Source organism: Lynx rufus, unplaced genomic scaffold (genome assembly GCF_022079265.1).
Source record: "Lynx rufus isolate CCGP_SWC_20201006 ecotype Redwood Valley unplaced genomic scaffold, mLynRuf1.p SCAF_21, whole genome shotgun sequence".
In the NCBI taxonomy this organism is placed as follows: domain Eukaryota; kingdom Metazoa; phylum Chordata; class Mammalia; order Carnivora; family Felidae; genus Lynx; species Lynx rufus.
The window spans coordinates 9,018,659-9,035,951 of NW_025814836.1; the positions used below are offsets into that span (position 1 = coordinate 9,018,659).

At 47.9% G+C, this 17,293-nt stretch overlaps 1 protein-coding gene across 3 annotated transcripts in view; it reads left to right on the forward strand.

Moving 5' to 3' along the window:
• The window catches only part of PCSK6 (proprotein convertase subtilisin/kexin type 6), a 190,622-nt gene that overhangs the window by 90,224 nt on the left and 83,105 nt on the right, over positions 1 to 17,293 (forward strand). For all 3 annotated transcript variants that reach the window (XM_047086733.1, XM_047086734.1, XM_047086735.1), the window contains exons 7-8: positions 9,680 to 9,852; positions 16,023 to 16,235. In XM_047086733.1, coding sequence (XP_046942689.1) covers positions 9,680 to 9,852; positions 16,023 to 16,235 — 386 coding nt within the window. The remainder of the gene's footprint in view (positions 1 to 9,679; positions 9,853 to 16,022; positions 16,236 to 17,293) is intronic.

The following is a 17,293-nucleotide window of genomic DNA, read 5'->3' on the forward strand; positions in this document are numbered from 1 at the left end:
GGGTTGTGAGTTCGAGCCCCAAGGTGGCCTGCAGACATTACTTAAAAATAAAATGTTTAACAAAATAAATTAATAAAATGTGAGAGCGAGAATTTAAAGTGCTAGGAAAAGACAAGTGGCCCAAATGGTCAGTTATCAAAATCAATTGAGATCTCTAAAACAAAGGCACCTCAGTGGAGGAAGGAAGTGGCCTGGCCCTTTATCTAGGGTGGCTGGCAATGTTTACTCAGGAAAAATAGTCTTTGAAGACTTTGAGGGCTCTTTGAAATGGATGCCTTAAGCAATTAAAGCTTAAGTCAAGCACTTGCATTTCAAAAAAAAACCAAACAAACAAAGGAAGGACAACAACAAAAACCTTCAAGGGCTTTAAAATACACCTTTCTTCACTCTCACTCAGTTAACCTTTAAAAAAAAAATTCAGCCCTATCAATAGTTTCCCTTCTTGTTGCTCTGCTCCCCATAATGCTCTGGCCCTTCTGCTTCAGGTTGGCATTGGTGGTGGGCAAACTCTCAGACTTGGCTGTGTCCACAAGTCATCAGCTCAGCAGCCACAGAGGCTCACCTACAAGGTGCGCTCCCTGGGACAGAGCCTTCCCTACCATCCTGGGAGGCATCTGAGCCTGGCCACTGCATTAGGGCTTCTTGGCTTCAGGGCCGCTCCCAGCATCCCATGGGGCAGGTGAGTGAAGCCCTCGCCCTTGAACTTTAGGAAGAGCCTAGCTTTTGGTAAGCTTCTCACCTGTCCTGATGCTTAATGCGATTCAGACATTTTCCTGAGGCAGGACAAGTGTTGCCTGGGACACAGCATTTTTTGACCCCAGCGCGCCCTGGTTCTGGATGTGAAGAAACGACCAGCAGATCCCAAGGCTGCTGGGGTGCGGGCAGCAAGGGAGCAAGGGAGCTGGAGGCTGCCAGGACACCCCCTACCTCGGGGGACCTGGCAGACACTTGGAAACAGAAAATCTCCCCTGCTCAGGCCTCAAGAAGTCCGAGCATCTTTTTAGCCTGTGTTTACTCGGTTTCTGGGAAGGAAAAGTGACACAGCCAACAGCCAAATTTCCGTTGGTGTTTTTGTTCCATATTTTGCTCGGGGAACTGAATCATGTTTTTCCTTTCATACACATGAAAATGTTAAGTACATAACAGCTAAATTAATCCACGCTCATAAATTAGTTAATTATGTTAATTCAGAGTCACAGAACTCTCAAGTCTCATTAGCGTTTCCATTAAACAGTTTAGGCTTGTGAGCATTTTAAGAGGACAGTTGAACCTACAGATTAATCTTCAAAGGCTCCAAGTATATTTTCAACGGCAGTAGGATTTAACGTGCTTTGGAAGTTATGGGGGGGATTTCGTGAATGTGCGCAGCTCCTACTTCAGAGCTGAGCTCTCAAGGAGCTGGGGTTCCCCACCTCCCTAATCTTCACCCCACATTCTCATCAAAGGCCCCTGCCTGCTGGATCTGAATATCCCTAAGTGAAGCAGGATCCCTGGGAAGGAGGAGATGGACAAGAACCGGCTATAGCTGCTTCACCCCTGTGTCTCCTGGGCGGCCATGCCCTCTGCAAGCCACCTTGTTGCAGCCACCCCCAGAAGACAGATAAGACTGGCTCTTGAATGCCCTGGGGTGCACAATCCAGTTCCCAGCTTGCCCTCACAAACACTGGATGAGGGGTAGCTGCTTCTGGGTGTATGTGAGATAGATAGATAGATAGACAGGGAGAGGGCACGTTCAAGTCTAAGTGACAAGCTGAGCCTAAGATGGCCTTTGTTCGAGGCTATGTGAGTGTCTTGTTGTTGCCATGTGCTGGTCTCCTTCAGGAGCCAGTTCAGGGCCTGTGCTCCCTGTCACAGGTGCACATCCTGTCAGGGTCCCTCACTGTCTCCACATGCAGAGCGGATATGTGGGTGCCCCAGCTGGCTTGGAAGCATGCTGTTGTGCCCAGTGTCCCCAGCCGCCGACCCCGCTGACTCTCTGCAGGCCCCTGTGTGATCCACTGTTGCTTCTCGGCCCCTGATCCCTGGTGGGGAGACCATGAGAGCCAGTCTAGATGTCAAATCTCAAGGTAGTGACTGAGGCTCTTCTGGTTTTTACCATTCTTTGAAAAATCAGCAGAACCTGATTATGAACGAGTGACCTGTTTTAAGCTCTAGTTGTTATTATTTAAGCACGGCGAGGCCAACAGATCAGGAGACAATGGCATCGAACAAAGTTTGTTACTCACAGTTCCCAAGATGACAGAGTGCTCCACACGGTGGAGGCCAGGAGGGGAAGCCTCAGAAGCTGGTCTGGAGGCAGAGGGAGCCAGGGAAGTAGTGGCTTATAGTGGTTTCTGCAGGAAGAAGTGGGCATGGCAGAGTCAACAGAGTGAGGATGGCTCATTTGAATCATTTCGGTGGGCTCTGGGGCTTAGGGGCTGTCCTTAGTGGTCTGGTACTTGGTCGTGCGGGGATTAGGGCAAATGGAGGGGGGCCCAGAGCACAAGAGGCTGTTGAAAGTGTGGGCTCTGGATTTGATTAATTTGCACATGGAAGACATGCCTCCTGGAAGAGTTCTTTACTATTTTGAGGAATTGGCCAGCCCTGGGGTGTGGATCCCTCCAGGGTCCACAAGGCCCCAAGATGTCAAAGCACCAGAATAACAGAAAATAAAAGGCATGGTTAATGCAAGACCCTACCTAGCATGGGCCTCATCTCATTGACCCCGGGCTCCAGGGTAGGACATGCCCATGAGTTTCCTGGCACGCCAGTGGCTACTGCTGCATTTCCACTCTGGAAAGAAATGGCGTGGCTCTATCAGGAGATCAAAAACGGAGTAGGAGACCAAGAGAAACTTGGCGTGAGCATCAACCACTGGTCTGTAAGAATTTCCTGTGACAATGGTGAATGTAGATGTGTCCCGACAACTTAGCAGACCACAGCTCCCTGGTGTTTGTTGAACAAGGCTGTCATGTATGGCCATATTTAGAGATTTGAGAGCCCTGTTACTGTCTTAGGCAATAAGGAGAGTTGACAGAAACCTTTTCGGTTTGTAACAATTCCAAACAACTTTTGAAACCTCACTTGGCCCAGAATGTCTGCTCATAGAACAGAATGTACTGTGGGTTTGTTGGGGGGGGGAGGACCCCAAAAACCAATTTTCTGTGGATTTACTAAAATAAACTCAGGATTAATGAACAAAATTTGTTGGGGAGACCTATTTGTCACACTTAGGAAGCTACAATCTAATTTTACTTGCTGCTGTTCATTGCTCTTGCATTTCCATTCACTTGCTGAAGGCAAAATATATTACTTCTCAATAAACAAAAGTGGGCCCAGCTCATCCTGCTCCCCTGCCTTCCTCTAGACATTAACAAGCTGGGCTGATTACTGACTTCTTGCATTGGGGTGTGTGCGTGTGTGTGTGTGTGTTCTTCACCTTGCCCCCTTTTTTTGTTACCATCTTCTTGTCCTCTTCGGAAGCCAAAAGATTTAAAATCTAAATACATTTAGTTGGTGCCTCCTTGCTCACCAGCTGAAATTTATTTTCTGTCAATTATGGAGCCTTGAAGTCCAAGATCAAGCTTTTGGCAAGTTTGGTTTCTACTGAGGCCTCTCTCCTTGGCTTGCAGATGGCTGCTTCTCACTGTGTCCTCCTATGGTCACCACTTGGTCTGTGCGTTGCCCATATCTGGATTTCCTCTTCTTTTTTTTTTAAGTTTATTTTTTGAGAGAGAGAGACAGAGAGAGAGAGAGAGAGCATACACATGGCAGAGAAAAGAGGGAGAGAGAATTTCAAGCAGGATCCACACAGCCAACACAGAGCCTGATGTGGGGCTGGAACTCACAAACTGTGAGATCATGATGTGAGCCAAAATCAAGAGTTGGATGCTTAACCGACTGAGCCACCCAGGTGCCCCCTGAATTTCCTCTTCTTATAAGGGCACCGGGCATAGGGAATTAGGACCCACCCAGATGGCCTCATTTTAGCTTAAATACCTCTTTATACCCTGTCTCCAAATCTGGTCACACTGACCTTGCCATGCCTTTTAACATGGAGATTCTTCAGAAAGTTCAGGGGAACTGCTGTGTCTCATGCCACTTCACAGGGTCAACAGCACGTTGCTAGGCTGGTAATTTGGAAAGTCACACTATAAATTCGTAGCAGGGAGAGGGGAGGAAGGACAGGTCACTATGGAAAAAGTGCTGTTGGTTATTTACACTTGACCAAGAGACTTGTACAGTCCTTCATTTCAGCAGGTTCTCCAGGGCATGTAAAATATTATTGGGTTCAGGCAGTTTTATAGGAAAGCACATCTTGTTTAAAGTGAGGCCAGCCTGTGTGATTCGCTCCTGGACACAGCTTCTGTGCACACCAGAACACATAAGCACCATCTTCCTTCTCTTCAGTGATCCTCCCACAGACCGGTCCTCGGGGTGGACCCGTCAGCACATTCACCCTGTCACCGTGAGCTCTGAAGCCTGCAACGCTGCCGCACCTGTGAGCACGCCCACCACCTGGAGCTCACTGGCCTTCCACATGATTGGTCCAAATTTTGTTGTTGTTCCGGACAATGTACAGCAAATGGATGGGTCTTTCATTTCCATTAGAGAAACAATTACTGTTTTTCTTCATGTTGGCATTTCCAGAGAACCATTCACATTTAAAGCTAATATTGGAGCTCTGAAAATATTTACCTTTTCTTTGTTGGCAACTTGTCAGCATGGGGGAAAATAGATGCTTCATTAAAATCTAAATACATTATGCTTCCTTCCTCACACACCTGTCAGTCTTCTTCTGAGATGAAAAGCATCGGGAGAGGTATTGAGAAATCATTCTGGTTGTCTGCTTTTACAGATCTGTGATGTCTTCTGGCATCTCGTTCTTCGCGTTCAAGAGGAGGCACCGAGCACTGAGTAATGCATAGAATTGTTGAATCACCATATTGTATACTGAAATTAATATAATGCTGTATGCTAGTTATACTGAAATTTTTAACAAGTAGGCATTCAGGGGCCTCTGGGTGGCTCATTCGGTTAAGCATCCCAACTCTTGATTTCAGCTCAGGTCATGATCTCCTGGTTTGTGGGATTGAGCCCCACTTGGGATTCTCCCTCTGCCCCTCCCCGTGCTCTCTCTCTTTCTCTCTCTCTCTCTCTCTCTCAAAATAAATACATATTTGTTTAAAGGTAGGCATTCCAACACCTCTAACTTGCATGGAGAAGTCTAGAATAACAGGTTGCATTTCGACACTAGAACATCAGAATTGATTTTGGCTGCCTGTGTGGCTGTCAAGGCCTTCTGCTGCCCTGGAAAGCCTGTTGTGGAACATAAGGATATAAAGAAAAAGCAACCATTTCTCGAACAGCACCAGGCACTATGACCTCAACATATATTTAACTCTCTCAGCTATTCCGCCAGGTAAATATTGTGGAAGACAAGGGCTCAGAGAGGTTGAGATCCTGGTCTGAGGTTAGACAGAGCTGGGATCCCACCCCAGGACTCTCTGACCCCTGTTCTCTTTCCCCCACTGTGAGCTGCTCTTTAATCTTGCCAGAGGCCACACCATTGCCACAGCACACTGCCAACATCCTGTACTACTGGTTATGGCCCCTCTCTTTGGGCTGATGGCTAAGTAAGCACCTGGGCCCAGTGTCTCTGACAGAGGGAAGCCCTGAGCACAGAGACCAGTGACTGAAGAAAGGTAACCTTTCAGATCACCCGGACTCATCGTGTCCACCCAGAAATCAGAAAGAAAGAAAGTACACTGAGCTGATGTAAAAAGTGGATCTGCCCCACCTATAAAAGGGAGAAAGGAACCCCGCAATAGATCTCAATGAACTCACATAAATTTGGCTTCCGTTATAACTCCCTTGATCCTCAAAGGGAAGTTGTTCTTACTCCTTTGAAATTAAGTATCTCTGTCTAGCAAAAGATACCATAAATAAAGTGAGAAGACAAGGCTTCAACTGAAAGAAGATAGTGGTAATGTGTCTAACCAATGAAGGATTAATTCCCAGTACAAGCAAAAGGAAGCAATATGTTATTTAAGCATGCATACAATTGTGTTAAAACACTAGTTTTTAAAAGGCAATGAGGACGCCTAGGTGGCTCAGTCCGTTAAGCATCCGACTTCAGTTCAGGTCATGATCTGGCAGTTCATGAGTTCAAGCCCTGTATCAGGCTCTGTGCTGAGAGCTCAGAGCCTAGAGCCTACTTTGGATTCTCTTTCTCCCTCTCTCTCTGCCTCTCCCCTGCTCATGCTCTGTCTCTCTCTCTTTCCCAAAAATAAACATTAAAACCATATAATAAGCATCCCTTTATTTGAAAAAAAAAAAAAAGGTTATGAAAAGACAGTCCAAAATTCTGAGTAATTTCCTCTGTGAGGGGCAGGGCATAGGTAGAGACCCCAGTGGGTCATGTTTATATTTACATTGAATAGATGGAGGGCTTGTGAGTGTCAGTTTCCTTAGGCTTTACCACTAACATGTATGTAACTTATGATCCTTCATACATTATCAAATAGGCATATGTTTTTAAAACAAAGGTAAAAAACTGGGGCGCCTGGGTGGCTCAGTCGGTTAAGCGTCCGACTTCATCTCAGGTCATGATCTCACAGTTGGTGAGCCCACATCGGGCTCTGCGCTGACAGCTCAGTGCCTGGAGCCTGCTTCGGAATCTGTGTCTCTTTGGATCTCTGCATCTCTGTCCAGGCACCCCTCTTTTTTAGCTTTTATGGCACCTTTGTACATATGATAACTTTCATCAATGCAATCTATAGGAAATGGAGGCTCAGTGACATGGGGTAATTCCCAGAGTCACTAGTTGGTGGTCACGGCAGGACTGTCACCTGTGGCATGCCCCACCTCCCTCCTGCCGGTCCCATGGCACACTGTCCGTAGAGAGCTCTGCTCCATGGGCCACTCCTCGGGAGCGGTGACAGGAGTCCACATCTACTGGCCATGTGGTGCCATCTTAGTGTGTGAACAGTGGTGGCTTCCTGGCCCATCCTAAGCCAGGCAGCTGAGGTCCTGTCTGCATCAGCTGGGGCCACCATAACAAAATTCCAGACTGGGAGCTTACACAACAGACAATTACTTCTCACAGTTCTGGAGGCTGGAAGTCCAAGGTCATGGTGCTTGTTCATTCTGCTCCTCTGTGAGGGCCCACTTGGTGGTTCACAGATGGCTAACTTCTCTGTGTCCTCATGCGGTAGAGAGAGACAGAAGAAGCAAGCTGTCTGCGGACTCTTTTTATAAGGGCACTAAGCCCATCGTGGGGGCCCCACCCTCATGACCTCATCCAAAGCTAATTACCTCCTAAAACTCCTGTCTTCACCACACGGGGTGGGGTGGGGCTTCAGCGTGTGAATGTGGGGGAACACAAACATTCAGTCCATAACAGGTAGTAAAGAGAGGAAGGGAAATAGATAGTGAGCCAGAAGATAGAACAGACAGGGTTGAAGTTAGAATTTATTTCTGCTTCTCATTTTTAAGGTCTTTCCGCCATAAAGACATGGTTCTTCTGATGACTCCAGCACCACCTTCTGTCACTGCCTGTGCCGAAACACTCCCAAATGGCTCTTGGCCCTGTCACTGAACTCCTGATGTCTCCCAGACCTCAGTCTCACTGTTGTTTTGCTATAAATTTCTCTGACATTGATTTTGAGTACGATTTCCAGGCTTCTGGAGTAAGCGGTTCCAGTTTGCTTTGTGTCCCACGTAAGCACAGGGCCAAGATAGTGTGCCCTATGGTGGCCCTCCCTCCTCCTATCAGCACAACTGTCCTACTCGGCTTCCCAGGGACCCTGCACGGTGCCTCTTACCTTTTCTCTCTCAACTCACAACCAGAATTGTTAGGACGGGCCTGAAGGAGAACATTTCAGGACGACCTGAACCTTCAAAAACCAGGCAGGACAAGTTGATAGGGTGGAAGAATTTACTGCATTTAAATCATCTTCACATTCTCTGTAGGTAGGAAGTTTCTCACCCTGACAAATCATAAAGTACTGTTAGTTGTTCGTCTACGATCCCTGTGTTACTGGGTGAGAGATTAGGTATCATTCGAAATTTATGTTAGGGATCTCTGCCTCTCAACTATCCATCAAAAGGGACAGCAAGGCATGTCCACAATTCCAGTTAAAATGGGTAGGACAGGAAGGTTTAATCCACATCCCACATCTGTCCCTGAGCCCCTGGGGAGGGTATCCCCTCAAAGAGTCTCTTTCTTGTGGTTCCTCCTGCCTGAGCCCTGTACCATTTCTTTTCATCCTGGGGAAAAGTCACCGTTCTGTCTTTTAAAGTCATTTGTATTCCACGTTTCTATTTTTGGCATATGTGCTCTCTTGTCGACGCAGATTCTGGGATATTGCATGAGTAGATCCAGCCCAGTCTGGGGGAGGTGGGGGCCTCTCTGCTCAGTGAGGCAAACCTCGGGGAAAGTGCCGCCTGGGCTGGGGTGCACGGGAGGGTAAGCTGCGGCCATTAACAATCGAGTCTTAGAAGAGTCTTTAATGGTGCAGGGAAATGTTCTGTATGAGGTTCTGTGGTAAAAAAAGAACTTGGAGAGAAAGTGCATGCTGTGGCCAAAGAAAAATACTGGAAGAAAATAACCAAAATATTATCACTAGTTATTTCTCCATTTTCCAAACTTTCTGCAAAGAGCATATGTGATGCTTATAATCAGAAAAAGTCCTCTTTCCTGTTATGTCTTAAATAGCTCAAGATTTAAAATTCATTGGCATGGCCACCACACACATGGAGCTGGGCCTGGTGGAGGAGGGGTTTCTGGGGACCTCTGAGCGGAGTGGCTGTGGTCCCCGAGGAGTCACCTAGAGAGCGCTGATCCGGGGTGAGAGGGCACAGGTTTTCTGAGCCTCAGAGAGGTCCCATTCTGCGTCCAGGCAGGACATGCTGGTGGCCATCATTACCCTTGCTTCCCAGTCACATCCCAGCATCGCTAAGACCCCCCTCTCTGGGTGAGGCACAGGGGTACCACACTTGCTGGGTGCAGAGTGTAATCATTAACGGAGGCAAATGCTGGGCCCAGGGCGGGCAGGGGACCCCTGGCCGAGGAGGCAGGCTTCGGAAGAGGTTCCTGGCTCACCCCCTCTCCTTTTGAGGTGCTCTTGAGGAATCTGTACTCCCCAGCACCTAAAGAGCCCTCTGGGGAACCCGGAACCAGAACATACACTGATATAAGATGCCTTCCACCCCCCGCCTTGATATGCTAGGGGGAGGCCTTCCGTCTTTCAGGTTAAAAACTCCTAATTACAAATCAGAGATGGAGTCATGTTTTTTAAAAAGGAGAAATAAACTGTTGACAGCAGGGAAAGTTGAAAATGACCCCAGAGTTCTGTTCGAGAAATAATAATCATAATACGTCTAATATGTTCTGTTGTTAAATACCAGAATGACATCATGCTACTGAGGAAATTGCTTAAATCCTATATTTTCCAAACACTTATATTTCCTTTGCTGCTGTCCTATGTCGGGGACGCCACAGCGTGGCCCCAGATGGTATTTGAAGTCCTTCACCTCGGCCAGCACAGGATGGGGGGAAAGCTTTCCAGAATGACACTGGAAGGCTCCAGAACTGTGTGGGGCTCCCTGGCCGTACCCCTGTGCCCTGGGGTCACGGTCTCTGCCACCCTCCCAAGTGCAGAGCAGGCGTGCATGGAGCCCCCTTGTGTGCTTGCAGGCATCCGCATGCTGGACGGCGACGTGACGGATGTGGTTGAGGCCAAGTCTCTGGGCATCAGACCCAACTACATCGACATTTACAGCGCGAGCTGGGGGCCGGACGACGACGGGAAGACCGTGGACGGGCCTGGCCGCCTGGCTAAACAAGCCTTCGAGTATGGCATTAAAAAGGTGTGAGTTGTTCAGGGCTTCGGTGGATCTCTTAGGGGCGGGGCGGGGGGGAAGGGTAAAAAAAAGTTTTTAGCGATTAAAAACAGAGTGACACAAGCCAGAGCCCCAAAAGAGGACCAGGATGGCCCTACTGTGCCAGGACCAGTGTGAGGGAGAAGTCATTTAGGGGCTCAGGGAGGTGGCTCTCTACCATCCAGAGCAGAAGAATTTCACCTTGTCATAGAACGGCTATTTCAGCAGGTGCCAGCTGGTCACCCACCAAGCCCAGGACTCTGTGCCTTGAAGCCTGACAGCCCCCAGCCAAGGGGTATGTGAAGGTGGGCAGCCGGGCTCTTAGTCCAACTACCTGGCCTGTTAACCTGGAATGTGCAGGTGGAAGGGGTGTCCTGAGCCTCGGACCACCTGCCCATGGAAACACCCAGCCGTGGAGCTTCCTGTGTCCGTCACGAGCGTTTGCTAATCTAGGGCCTCCAAAGCAGGAAGGCTGGCCTTTTTGCCCTCAGTGCCAGCACACAGCCTAATGTGTTTAGGATTTCTTGGGTGGAGCCTCACCAGGGACTAAACAGAGCAAACATCCAAGCACTGGTTCTCCACTGACCAGCTGAGGGGAAGCAGAGGAAGCTGGCAGCCTTCTTCTCCTCCACCCACCAGGAGGCCCACCCACAGTCACTCTGTGATCATTAGTTCTGGGTCCTTGGGAGTCAAAAATGCAGGGGGAAGGGAAGGAGGGACTGGAGATGACCCAGTTCTTGTAAGCCAGGTGGTGCGGCAGATTTCTGGGTGAGGACAGCTTCTTGGAGCAGGCAGACAGAGTTGTGGTCAGTGTCCGGGTGGCTTTGGGTGGCCCAACAAGGCCCAGCCCAGAGTATAGGGTATGGCCTGGCGATGCTGGCAGGGGTTTGGGCAGGAAGTCCAAGCGTCCCTGGGTCAGCATTCATACTTCTGACTTCTATTGGAGATGGGGGAGAAGGGCTGGGGAGGAGGGTGGTTCAAGTCCATTTTATTATTTGTGCTTTATAAATCTTTTTTTTTGAAGTTTATTTATTTATTTTGAGAGAGACAAAGAGAGTGCAAGTGGGTGAGGGGCAGAGAAAGAGGGAGAATCCCAAGCAGGCTCCACACCATCAGCACACGGGGCTTGAACTCACGAAACTGTGAGATCATGACCTGAGCCTAAATCAAGAGTCAGAGGCTTAACCGACTGAGCCACCCAGTGCCCCTTATTGTTTATGCTTTAAAACATTTTTTTAAAGTCCTTACTTATTGTAACCTATGCACCATGATTAAAATGTGATTAGTAAATAGTTAATGAATAAATTAAATATTATCAGAAGATTGTGTTAAAGGCAACCTTTCTTTGTCTACCCTCTGCCCAACCCCTGGCCCTGCCCCATAGAGGAGCCATCTTTTTTAAACCCTGTTCATTATTTCTTTCTTCTAAATAATATGACTTGATCGCTTTTCTGGATGTATTGAGTTTGGCCATTTTCTATTACTTTTTTGTGGAGTTTGAGCATTTATGTGTTAGAATGGTCCCAACCTGGCATTTGACCTTATGGTCATGCCTGTGACACCACACCACACAGCCTCCTTTGCCTGCCCCCACCCCTCACCCCCATAACTCCAAGAAAATGCAAAGGCTGCTTCTGTCAGGTTGCTGAGCACCTGAGCTGTGCCAGGTGCCGGAAGGTTCTGTGACCAAGTCAGCTGCTGCCTACAAGGGGCTGCCCGGTAAAAATATCTTATCTTCCCAGTACTCAGCTCCTACCACCCACTAGATCACATGGATCTCACTCTTGGTGACAAGTGGAACATCCTAAAAGTTAAGCTTAATTTAAGCTATAAACTAGAGATCACATTTTCTGTGTGGAAGACACTGCTTTGAATGGTGTTAATCCTAAACATGTGTTATTCTAGAAGATGATTTCTAAAGATCTGATGTCTTAGGACAGGGCCTCCCATTTCCTGGATAAGTAAACGATTGTTTTCTTTCTTTTTTTTTTTAAGTTTTTTAAATTTATTTATTTTTGAAACAGTGTGTATGTGTGAGTGGGGGAGGAGCAGAGAGAGAGAGAGAGAGAGAGAGAGAGAGAGAGAGAATCCCAAGCAGGTTCTATGGTGTCAGCACAGAGCCCAACATGGGGTTTAATCCCACGAACCATGAGGTTACAACCTGAGCCGAAATCAAGAGTCCAACGCTTAACTGACTGAGCCACCCAGGTGCCCCAAATTGTTTTCAAACAATTTTTTGGTATCTCAGTTTACTTGGGTTTGTGTAGATGAACCCATGGAGGACTTTGGAAAGCCTGGAGCTGCAGAGAGGGGCTCTTTGCGTGCCGAATTCCGAGCAGCGTCAGCTTTATCAGGCTGTCAGGGGGGGTGAGGAAGCTGCAGAAGGGACCATGTGGTTCCCTGTCATTCTTGTCACAGTTGCTTGAAATACTGAGGTCATTTCATTTTTTTTCAGTCATTCTGAAGTAAAATATATCATATAGGGAGCCTTAAATCGTAGCCGTCTAAAGTTGTCACTGAAAATCCTCCTAGAAATTTGGTGATCTCAAACCAGACCACATTCCCCCATCTGTTTTTCCTCCTCGGTGCCCCATTTGTCACCTACAGTCTTTTTCTGTCAAGTCTGACTTCATTTCTGGTGGACGATGTGGTTTGGAGACTTCAGAGACCATAATTTGGCATAGGGATGTGCCTAATGTTGGTCCTTAGGAAGCTTTACCCCTCACGTAGCTTGTCATCCCAAAGGGGACATGCAACATGGCTGAGGCTGGAAAGGCTGGCCTTGCCCAGATGCCGGGCATTTGCTAGCCCTCAGGAATGGTGCTTCGGAGTTCACAGATGAACCCTTCACCTCCCAGGCAGGACTCTGAAATAGGTTTTGATCCAGTTGAGGTTGTGACTGTCCTGAACAGAAATACAAGTTCATGGCTGGGGTTGAACCTGTTGTCTCCTATAACTTCTGCCCTGTGGCTTCCATGACCTGGGAAATGAACACGAAAGAAACAGCGAACACATCTCCCACACCTCAGATCTGGGTATTTTCTCCACCTCACTTTCACATTCTTTTTAGGAGACTTTTCAGGAAGGAGAAAGGTTTTTGATGCCTCGACACCTGAGAGAATGGATTGGTCTAGGAGTAACTGTGTGGTGTAAGGTGGCATATATATGCCTTTGGCACTTTAGGCCCTTGTTACCCAAAGTGGAGTCCAGAAGCAACCACGCGGGCATCACCTGGGAGCTCATTAGAAATACAGAATCTTGGGGAGCCTGGGTGGCTCAGTCAGCTAAGCATCTGACTCATGATTTTGGCTCAGTCCTGATCTCGTGGTTTGTGAGTTCAAGCCCCACACCGGGTTCTGTACTAACAGAGTGGAGCCTGCTTGGAATTCTCTGTCTCCCTCTCTCTCTGCCCCTCCCCTGCTCACTGTCTGGCTCTCTCTTTCTCAAAATAAATAAGCATTTTTTAAAAATAAAAAAAGTAAACTATTTTATTTTATTTTTTTTTTTTTTTTTTTTTAACGTTTATTTATTTTTGGGACAGAGAGAGACAGAGCATGAACAGGGGAGGGGCAGAGAGAGAGGGAGACACAGAATCGGAAACAGGCTCCAGGCTCTGAGCCATCAGCCCAGAGCCTGATGCGGGGCTCGAACCCACAGACCGCGAGATCGTGACCTGGCTGAAGTTGGACACTTAACCAACTGCGCCACCCAGGCGCCCAAAAGTAAACTATTTTAAAGAAATACAGAATCTCGGGGCTCCCCCTAGACCTGCCAAGTCTGAGTCTGCCATGGAGCAAAACCCCCAGTGACCTGTGTGCATGCTCCAGTACGAGGAATGCTGTGTGGAGGCATCATCTGTGCTTCTGGAACAATAAGATTATAGGCCCCACTTAGCAAAATGACAGTGTTTCATAAATAAATAATCCGCATGGAATAAAGATCGGCTCTGATGGGTTAAATACCTTTTTATCTGGATTTCCATTTCTTTGAACTAGTTTCAAAGAGAATTACATACAGACACACCCATTTCTAAGGTACTTTGTGCCTTTCTTCCAGAAGGTTGACCTTTTGGCTAAATGTGAGTAACCTTTCTGTGGAGCTCATGGCCATGTGGACAGTCCCCCCTGGGACATGTGGAAAGTGGAGTGAGTGAGGCAGCTTTGAGCAGCGGGATTGCGTAGGCGTGAGAGACCTCTGTGGACTGTGTTGAGAGCCTCAGGTTGGAAACTGGAGGAAATGTCAGAGTCATGACAAATAGGCACAAAAGGGCAAAGAACTATAGTCCATTTGGTCTACAAAGTGGAACGTCATGGGGCTTTCAGAGTAGTTGGATCTACTCAGCCTGGGATGGACTTGAACTCAGAGTGAGCATAATGCCCCCTGAGTCAGCAGCAAGGCTTCAGTTGGACTCTGTGGGGATCGCAGAATTCTGTTGCAGGTTTTCTTTGAATTGGCCAGTTGTTGGGCATAAGTATCAATTTCCTCCCACTTATTTGGAAAGAAGGGTCCTCGGCAAGGACATCAAAGTTACCAGCCCTGTGGGTCCAGTTTCACCCACATGGGTGTTGGCACTGCTCTCTGGGGCTGGCTGTGCACCACCAATGGGTCCAGCCACTTGGGCAGAATGGTGAGCTCTGTCTTGGATTAGTTCATCTTTAGCTGGTGTTTGTGACTTGGTTGGATCAGAAATCATTGCTTCTGTGGATGTGGGATGGAACAGAGCTGCAGGAAGCTACCCTGACCACCACTGCCTCTCAAACACTTGCTCTCCTGTATGCGTTCCTAAAAATAAAAACCTAGGTACAGGTGAAGCGCTGGCCTTGGCTGGCATTGACCATCTGACTGCTTTAATGCGGACCCATGGCGGGGACACTGGGAAGCCCTCATAAGATGGCCATGAGCAGCCAGGGCATTCTGGACCATGACCCTTTTTACCTGTTCAGTCCTCACCCAGAATTCACAGTCCCACCCCCTCTTCTCAAAAATTAGCTTGCTCTGGAGCACCATGAAGTATCTAACTTCAGCACAGGTCATGATCTCATGGTTCATGGGTTCGAGCCCCACATCAGGCTCTGTGCTGACAGCTCAGAGCCTGGAGCCTGCTTCGGATTCTGTGTCTCCTCCTTTCTCTGTCTCTCCCCTACTCATGCTCTGTCTCTCAAAAATAAATAAACATTAAACAATTTTTAAAAATTAGCTTGCTCTCTAAGACATGTGCCTTTTCCACTGGGTTTTTAAGAAAATTCACCCTCTGCCTCACAGGACCAGCTCTTTCAGTCCAGAAAAATTAATGTTATAAATTCAGCCATCAATTTTTCATCTCAGTAATACTGCTCTTTGTGATGATGGGACATTACGATGGAAATTACAGGCATGGCTCTGGAATAGAACAGCTTGTTTGAAGGCCCTTGATTTTCCCATGAAGAACAGAGAGGTCTTTCTGGGCCATCTCCTCAGTGCAATCTGTGATTCTGCAGCATTAAGCCTGTCACCACAGGCAGAAGTGCTCTATTAAAATAAAACAGGAGGGGTGCCTGGGTGGCTCAGTCAGTTAAGCATCCTATTTTGGCTCAGGTCATGATCTCAAGCTTTGTGGGTTCAAGCCCCACATCGGGCTCTGCGCTGAATGGCTCAGAGACTGGAGCCTGCTTCAGATTCTGTGTCTCCCTCTCTCTCTCTGCTCCTCCCCTACTCATGTTCTCTCTCTCTCAAAAATAAATAAACATTAAAAAAATAAAAGAATCCTTTAAAATAAAACAGGGGCCCACAGAACCATGTCCTTGGTAGCATCATACAATCTGAATGCATCCTTTTTTTTTTTAATGTTTATTTACTGTTAAGAGAAAAAGAGAGAGACAGAGCACAAGTTGGTGAGGGGCAGAGACAGAAGAAGGAGACACAGAATCTGAAGCAGGCTCCAGGTTCTGAGCTGTCAGCACAGAGCCCGACGTGGGGCTCAAACTCGTGAACCGTGAGATCATGACCTGAGCCGAAGTTGGATGCTCAACCGACTGAGCCACTCAGGCACCCCTGAATGCATCCTTCTTAGACCCTTGGAAGGGACATTCCGAGGGAAGGACTCCGGGCTGGTATGAGACCCACTCTTCGAAGTTGTAGCTGCCGGGGCTGACTGACACCTTGTTGTCCTTCCTGTCTAGGGTCGGCAGGGCCTGGGCTCCATTTTCGTCTGGGCATCTGGGAATGGCGGGAGAGAGGGGGACCACTGTTCCTGTGATGGCTACACCAACAGCATCTACACCATCTCCGTGAGCAGCACCACCGAGAACGGCTACAAGCCGTGGTACCTGGAAGAGTGTGCGTCCACCCTGGCCACCACCTACAGCAGCGGGGCGTTCTACGAGCGGAAAATTGTGAGTCCTCTTGGCCAGGTGGAGAGCTTAGGATCTGCTCCTCCAGCCCTTTGGGGACAAGTTTCTTTTCCCTGAGGCCAGTTTGTACTGGCTCCCAGGGTACCAACCTCCCCCATCAGCGAACTGGTTGTACCTCGAGGGAAACCCCAGTCCCTTGGCAACCTTCCCCAGGCCCTGCCTTTCTAATTTTTGCACAAAATACCGATTAAAACCCTCTCTGGCTTCAGAGATCTAAAAATAGCATTTAAGAATGGGGTGCATTCTCAGCACTGTGCCTCCTTTTAGCTCTCTAAATTTCTGTGGTCACATCGCTTGGGATCCAGCTGACCGGTTCAGTTTCAATGTGCCAAAGAGAGGAAGGGAAAGTCTTGGTTTTATACTGAAACATTTTAGAGATCTAAGTGTTCTTCCAGGCCATCCTCTCCCTAACAAAAGGACTTGCCCCAGACCCTTCAAATTGAGCACTGGTTTTTCTGTCTGTTACTTTCACTTCAATGGACATCAGTGTGATTTCTCTTTTAAAAAGTGTTTCCGTTTAGCATATGGGTGGAATCCGTGTTTCTTTTTTCCCTACAGGCTTTCCTGCTTTAAGAAAAGTAAAGAGGGGGAGGATTTTGAACTGAAATTAATGCAGAATTCAAATGCACAGTCATTAAGTTGCTTTTTAGACGTTTAAAAAATGAGACCGTGGAGCTGGCCAGACACGGTTTAATTTGAAAGCAAGCTCACTAGCATCTTTTTTATTTCTCCTGCTGCTTCATCGCATCTCGAGAAATTATTTGCAAATTTATTTTTAGGTTTTTCTGCGGGAGCATACAGGCTCCCTGTTCCCCACTTTGCTCTGTACCAGTTGAAAGGTCAGCCACGGCTGTTCTGCCACCAGCCTGGCAGCGGCCCGGGCTAGTTAACGAAGGTATTAATTTATTTTCCTTTTCTACTGGAGCACGTGCCCCTGGGACAGGCGGCCGAGATTCTGCACGGTGTCCTGTTCGTTTAGGAATCCAGCTTCATTTGAACACGAACTTGCCGGAGTCTTGTTAAACAGGCCTGCTGGCTGG